This window comes from Cupressus sempervirens, chromosome 2, assembly GCF_028749045.1.
Source record: "Cupressus sempervirens isolate cs-2001-9-10 chromosome 2, ASM2874904v1, whole genome shotgun sequence".
In the NCBI taxonomy this organism is placed as follows: Eukaryota; Viridiplantae; Streptophyta; class Pinopsida; order Cupressales; family Cupressaceae; genus Cupressus; species Cupressus sempervirens.
In genome coordinates, this window is record NC_143119.1 from 703001460 (window position 1) to 703009111 (window position 7652).

Below are 7652 nucleotides of genomic sequence, written 5' to 3' on the forward strand. Positions count from 1 at the left end.
CATTGAAGAATCCGTTATCAATCATCACTCATGATTACATCAACACAAGTCCTTTTTTCATCCATCAATCATAATCCCTCAGGAAATAAAGAAAACAATCAATCGGCAAGATGCAACAAACAATCACCACTTTACCTGGTGGCACCAAAAAACAAACAATTCAGTGACCCAAAAAGTCTCTATCAGATCAGCATTCATTCAATCATTATTTAACAATGTATCGAACTAGAATTCATTACACCATCACTTATCAATCATCGAATTAACAATTACTTAATCATCATTCATCAATACCTCAAATCATACGATTAAAGGCATATCCCGAAAGGGGACATCACATCTAAATAAATATTGTAGACACGGTCATGTTATTACACTCCACCTTGCTGTCACTGTAGGGTACACCTGTTGGCATGATTGTAAAACATTTTTGGTCTTGCCTTTTCATTCTTTCCTTATTGCATCTGTTTTTAGGGTTAACCTATAATATCAAAATCATGAAGATGTACTAACTTTGCAGGTATGTTACTTATCTGTTAGCCATTTATCATCTACACTGTATTCGATCCATATTGGTTTGACTTTTGCACCTTATATTGCTTCGCTTCTTGTCTGCAGAAAATTGTTGAAAAGAGGGCAAAGTATATGGCAGTCATAGCATTGGAATTCGATTGCCTGGAAGATTATATTGTCTATTAAGCATCTACATTCTTTCTTTAGGCACAGCATCCTTTCTCTGCTTGTCTAGAGATTTCTAATATCTATTATGCAGAGCCTTCTTATTTCTCTTGAATTATTTATGTTCCATTTCTTCATTGCTTGGTTAATGGTCTTTGGTATAGGGTTTGCCTTTGGAAGTCTAGAACAACTGATATAAACTACTCTGTTGTTGGTGTCTTCTCACTTGCCTTGCATTATTGATGACATACAATTCTTGGCTTCTATGTTGAGAATATTATTCTCACTTGTTAGGAGAATGAAAGTTGTGGATAGAATGGCTAATATTACAGTATATATATATACGATCTATTGTATCCCCATAACCTAGAGGAATCCCCTACTCCTGTATTGCAAGCCTGTCAAAATGGACAGGGAATGTTGTAATTGTCATAAAACTCATCTCATTAACAATTCAGGGCTTTTGTTCTCTCCACTTTTCAGCTGTACTAGTGTGATCTTTTCCTGCTGTTTCTGTTCGTGTTTGAGTGATATCTCTGTGGGATATACTTAGTTTATCTGCAACTGCCACAGTTAACATGGGCATTGCAGATTTTTTCTTTGGATATTGATGGTGCAGAAGATTGAGGTTGTAAGAGGCCTTTCTACACTGTTGTTGCCAATGAGGTCCTGGTTAAGAAGTAATGAAAGGATTTGTGTAGGCAGATGACTAATGATGGGAGGAACCTAAAACTTTGAATAGAGTGATAAGCATTTTTGACATGTGGATATACCAAATTCCTCTAGAGCATTTGTTCTCTACTACTTGTAGATGCAGATTTGATGTGGTCTTGTCTGGTTATCTTGCCGTATCCGATCCTATCATGTGGAACAGGAATGGGTGCTATTTAACATGGAGCAGACACCATTACAGCTATAATTCAATCTCTCATGCCGGACAAGTTGGATATCTAGGGATTGGTGCAAGTCATTTCTGGATTCTACTGTTAGTATATGTGTTTGGCACCAATGTTTCAGGCTACACTCTGATGCATCATCGGGATAATAGAGAGCTGTAGAAGAAAAATGGTTGTTTGCAGACCAATACAAGAAAAAAAGAGCATGGATGGGGAAGGAGGTAGCACTAGGGTTAAGGTTTGGATTTAATGACTAGGACAAAATATAAGAATTAATTTATAAATACACATAACAAATAAAATAAGACAATTAAAAGTATTATAATTTATAAATGCATATGCATAATGACTTATATTTATGGAGGTATTGTAGCAAGATCAAGAAGAAATCTATCTGTCTAACCATCTGATTACAAGTGTTCAAAGAAGGTGCCAGGATTGTGGCCTTAGTGCAGGATGGACAGGCCCTGGATTAGAGGTTAGTCATATTGTGAATTGACTGAAAAGCTTCCTGGGTAGGCATGTAAATATCACAGTAATGGAAAATGAATTCATTTATTTATCTTGTGATAGTTTAGATCTAAATGATGAACTTTTGTATGACAATTTATTAGTTTTTAATGACTATCCATTAAAATTCCTAGATTGGATCTCTTTTTTTGATGCATTGTCATAATTTTTTTAACATGGTATTATCATTGATATATTTTACCTTTGAGCATATTAATAGACATTAAAATTGAAGTCATATTATGCATATGCATTCATAATGTTTTTAGTTGTATTATTTCATTTGTTATTTATATTTATATCTTATTTTTGTCCCAGTTTATAATTCTGAACTTTGAACCCCTTGCTACACCTCCCTCCACTTTCCCCTCTTTTTATGTTGTCTTGGGTTGCAACCAACCACTTTTCTTCTACGACTCTTTATTATCCTGATGATGGATCATAGAGTGTGATCTGATACATTGATGCAAAGCAAATTCTAAACAGTGGAATCAATAAACAACTTGCACTAGTCATTATGGACTGGAAATCTGATGTCGTTTATTAATTAAATTTGAACACTATCTAGGACTGATAGGCAGCCGGCCTTACACAACAGGAAATGTCCTTAGAAAAGACTTCCTCGTTTGGTGAATTCAAGGAACGACAAGGTTATATCCATTTCTTATGTCTTTTATTATTTAAGTTGGAAAGCTATCTAGGATTCATAGGCAGCTGGCCCTATACAAAAGGAAATGTACTTAGGAAGGTTTTGCTCGTTTGGTGAATTTAAGGAATGCCAAGGCAATATTCAGCTTGTGGAAATGGTGATGATTCTTTGCAACAAAGTATAATGAAAATCCATCTATACGAACATCGCCAATGTGGAATCACAAATTTGGGAAGACTTACTGTGGACAAGGCAGCTTTGACCCAGTTTTTCATAGTTTTTCATAGTTCTCCGAGGAACTGCCTCATTTTATACTAGTAGTTCTGATGGATAGTTTCTGTTTTGTTTCTTCACAAGTTACATATACCACATGACAATGCACGCAAATGAAAGACTGTGTTGTAAAATGGTCCCATAGTTTCTCAATTTTGGTCAAATTTTGGAGTTTTGTTTGGCAGAAGTATCCCTATTGCTGTTTTCCAATATATGTGAAGGCATACTTGATCTGAAAATATAAAAAATATATTGCCAAAATTGCCTTAATACTTGTCTGACATTTTTTGGCATTACATGTAGATAATATATCTCTAAGCTGATCATTTGCTTGATAATCTAGGTCACAGTTGTTAAGCACAAGTACTATGTACAGATAGAAGGGTTCCATACTTTTTCTTCTAAATATCTTGAATGCTAATTGGCTAAAATGGATCTGCAGTAAATAGAGTAGTTGAAAATCTTGTTTTAAAACAAAAATATCTGTATGGAATCTTCTTATGCTTTTTTATGTGTTTTCGTGTTCCTAGTGCATTGCTAATGCTTTCCCCCTTAAATGCTTGACTTTTAGAATCAGGTAATTATGGGAGAGCAACCCGGTCCAAGTAAATATAACAGAGGGTGTCACTGCAAGAAAACTGGATGTTTGAAGAAGTATTGTGAATGTTTCCAACAAAATAATTTCTGCTCAGAAATTTGTAAATGCCTGGATTGCAAGAATAATGCAAGTTGTGAAAAACAAAGAGCTAACTATCTCGGAGATAGTGCTGCAAGCTTAAGTTGCACTCAAGTGCCCATCACTACTCCTGCTGGAACAAAAAGATCTATAGGGTCTTCACTTCATTCTCCTAGCAAAAAGAGGAAAGCTCTGCAATTTCATTGTCGACAAGCAGCAGAGCACGTTTCTAATGAAGCTGCCAAAGCTGTACAGGTTAACAATAAAAATACCTGATTGCCCCTCTTTTGAGCATTTTGATGAGATATTTATATTTAGGAGTATTATGGTAGAGGTTTTCTGGATGCCAGTTTCATCTCATTGCTGCACTTGTCACATGACGTGGAACACTAAGTGTTATTGACTCACTCCATGGTTTTTTTTTGTGTAATTTAACAGGCCAGCACTGTAAAAAACATCTCTCACTCAGGAAAACCTTCAAATTCCTCTCATTCGAACCATAACAATGCTGAAGCTTTTGGGCCTCCGTCGTCTAAAATCATTTACAGGTGCATGTCATGGTTACTTTATTTGGTTGACCAAACATATTTTAGAATCATGTTTCACGAGTTTAGAATACTAACAGAATTTAAGGTCATGTTGTGAAGGTCTCTTTTGGCTGATGTGGTCCAGCCAGAGACTGTCAACGGTCTCTGTAAACTTCTTGTCATAGCTTCCAGAGAAGCGGCTAATGCTTGTGGAGGTAATCTCATGCCTCATCATATCTTAAAAATAGTCTTAAGTTTTGTTGGTTTCTTCAGAGTCCGGTGTTGTCTGAATGCAATCTTTTTTTAACTTAATTTTACTTTGGCTTGAATTTTGAACTCGCCATCCAAAATTTAATAGATTCTGTCTGAGATTGTAATTCTTTTTTGACCTTTTTTTGTCATGTTCGGTTTAGACACAACATATTTTTCTCTATGGAACTTGCATAGGCTGATTTTGTTTTTTAATACTTCGGTGGTAAATATGGAGTTCTTGCTGTCACATTGGGTTTGATAATTGAATGGACAGCTCAAACAAGTATGGAAAGTGGGACTTCGGATAAGCAAGGAGGATGCAATCCAACAAATGAGAAAGAGTCTTCTGCAACATCGAGTAAAAATGAGAAACTCAAAGAACAAAATGGAGATGATAGATTTGAGCGTGATCAAGTACACAAGGTAGATCCTGGAACGTCATCCTGTGATGGGGTTGAGAATGCAAAATCTGATAGTGAAAATTGTCGTAAACAAAGGGCCATGTCCCCTGGCACTTTGGCTTTGATGTGTGATGAGCAAGATGCTTTCTTTATGGCTCCATCTTCACCACTAAATGGTTGTAGGAGGACATATAGTCATCATCCAACCCAATGTTTTGCTGAACAAGAAAGAGTGATATTGTCGGAGTTTCGTGACTGTCTCAAGACAATCATTAATGTGGGAAAAGCAAGAGGTTTGTATCTTCAGATGTTTTCATTGGATTGATTTCTGGTCTTACAAAGTTCATGTGTTTTTCTTCTGGAAGGAACTTATGTCAGTGGTATTGCCTTATCTGAACAGCTATGCAGTATTCAAAAGAGGCACCAATGTCAATGAAAACAACCCAGCAGACTGAATCTGTTTCTCATCCTGGCAAATCATTACCTGTGGCTGAACTTGGTAGCATTCCTTCATCAGTTTCTTTTTCATTTGGTTTAGGGTCAATGACAGAGGTAGAAGTCAGTTCATGTAATCCCTTACAAAACGGAGATAAGTCTGAGGCTGTCAATAGATAATGACAGCAAGCCTAATTGTAATTGACAGATTATATTGCTCCGACTTATAAATGATATGATTTTTCTTTAGTTTTGGAATATGGCATCTAATGGTGCAGTCAGAAAGTAATGAAATTTTGGGTATAACACACAACGGAAATGTTTTTAAGTGTCCTTATTGTATATAAGGATCTGAATATAAAAAGAGGATGACTAGAGGTGCTCTCAAATTGCTAAGAAAAAATGAGACAACTGTGAAAAGAATTAAAAATGTGTTTTGTTAATTTACTAACAATAAATGCTCCAGGGCTAGAACCTGCCTGAAGTTCCACAAAATCAATTCTAACTTTATTTTAAAAAATGAATAGGGATCACTTTGAGGAATGCCTAGGCATCTCAAGAGAATGGTCTTCTCTAAATAATTTAGTAAAATCGACTTTAATTGGCTCATGGTGCAGTGGTATTACTTAATGTTATATTCGGTGAAACCCAGGGATGTGCACCCGACCCAGAAAGAGTACCTGGTGCGGGGACATCCCCAAGACAGGTACATGGAGTAGTCAAGCACCCCTGCTGCCTAAGTGTCACTGCCCCACGGCCACACCATTTGGGTGCTTGGGGGTGTCAGGGATGCTTGGGTGTGAGAAGCTAGTTGTACAAAGTGTCTTATGTATCGTAGATCACAAGACACACGTGTACAAACAGAGCCCAATAACAAAATGAGATGTAGAGCTAGAGGATCCATCTCAGATTGATGAAGAGGAGATTGCAGGAGAAACAGATGTCGGGTTGGTTGGTGTGCCTTTGGTGGAACTAGACCGTGAGGAGTCCATTAGTTCCAACGATAAGGACTTTGGCTTGGGGGATGATTAGAGGCTTTCCATCACTACACTTTGTCATTTTGACACGATTCTGTACTCATTTTGATATGATCATAATTCATATCATGCATGATGCTACTCATTGTAATCATCTTTATGATATAATTGATATTTGATAGAACGAATGTAAATCCCATTTGCTGATAATTTGGATTTCAAAGTGAATTATGATTTTTTAATGTTACCATCGGATATGCTATGTTGCTATGTTGAATGTTCAATGGTTCTGGTTCATGTTTCAATTTTATTATGTGCAAGTATTTCAGTTTGGTATGTTATACTGGAACACCATTTCATAACTAGCATTTTATGTTCTACATTTATAGTACGCAGCAGCCCTCCCTGCCCCCCTACTCCCAACTTCCCACTGCCATCCCCAAATTGAGGCCCTTTTTCCTGTCCCAGTTGTCCCCCTGTGCCAGTGTTACACTGGTTATATTGTATCTTCACGTTGTCAGCTTTGTATTGCATAGTTGTTCGGTATCATTTCTCAGAAATGTTAAAACAAAGGAAATGTGTTAATGAGGACAAACGATTATGCTTCTCATCACAGCCAAGATGTCTCTTTGTCTTCCACACACTTTAATATTAGTACACAATGACTATTCTGACAGACCTAGAAAAGAAGGACATAAAAAAACAATAAACTCTTAAAGCAGAGCCAATCTTCACATACATGAGAAATTTAATCACTTTTATATTTTTGCCTCCTTTCTTAGATCAGAAAGCTGCTTTTGTGGCTTCTTTTATCTAAAAACTGCGAACCCAGTCTCACAAATTTGTGTTTAACCTCAACACATACTTGGATCTTGCTCTGATACCACTTTGTAGATTTAAATCACACAACAAACTGATGGCGTGCGGTTATATTAATCCATATATGGAGGTGTACAGCGGTCTTTAGTAATCACAAAAGTAATCATCTGGAATTTGTGCTTTTATTCAGACATTTGCTATTGTCTGATATCTCTTTTCTCTCAGCTTCAGGTTGCTGCTGAAAGATTTGAGATTCAACGAATTAAGATTAATCAACTTCTTGGCAAGAAAGAGATCAATATAGGATTGTCATACGGTTGTTTTCTCCATTTTGTACTGATATTGCTATTTGTTTTGCTACGGCAATGTCATATGCTGTTTTTTGTGTATCTAGCTGATTTCTTGCAGTCTACAACTGCAAATTTGTAATTCGCATTTATTCAATATATAAAAAAAACAAACTGAATTCAACACATATATTTAACATTTGTTCAAGTTCTATTACATATAATTTAACTCAATATCGTGTAATACATCCAAATTTTTAGATTTAATAAAC

The 7652-nt window shown here is 36.2% G+C and overlaps 1 protein-coding gene across 3 annotated transcripts in view; it reads left to right on the top strand.

Moving 5' to 3' along the window:
- The window catches only part of LOC149575318 (protein tesmin/TSO1-like CXC 5), a 31488-nt gene extending 25933 nt beyond the window's left edge, over window positions 1–5555 (top strand). For all 3 annotated transcript variants that reach the window (XM_089815089.1, XM_089815091.1, XM_089815090.1), the window contains 5 exons: window positions 3578–3937; window positions 4121–4230; window positions 4330–4424; window positions 4736–5155; window positions 5263–5555. In XM_089815089.1, coding sequence (XP_089671215.1) covers window positions 3590–3937; window positions 4121–4230; window positions 4330–4424; window positions 4736–5155; window positions 5263–5477 — 1188 coding nt within the window. In that variant the 5' untranslated portion in view covers window positions 3578–3589 and the 3' untranslated portion in view covers window positions 5478–5555. The remainder of the gene's footprint in view (window positions 1–3577; window positions 3938–4120; window positions 4231–4329; window positions 4425–4735; window positions 5156–5262) is intronic.
- The last annotated feature ends 2097 nt before the right edge of the window (window positions 5556–7652 follow it).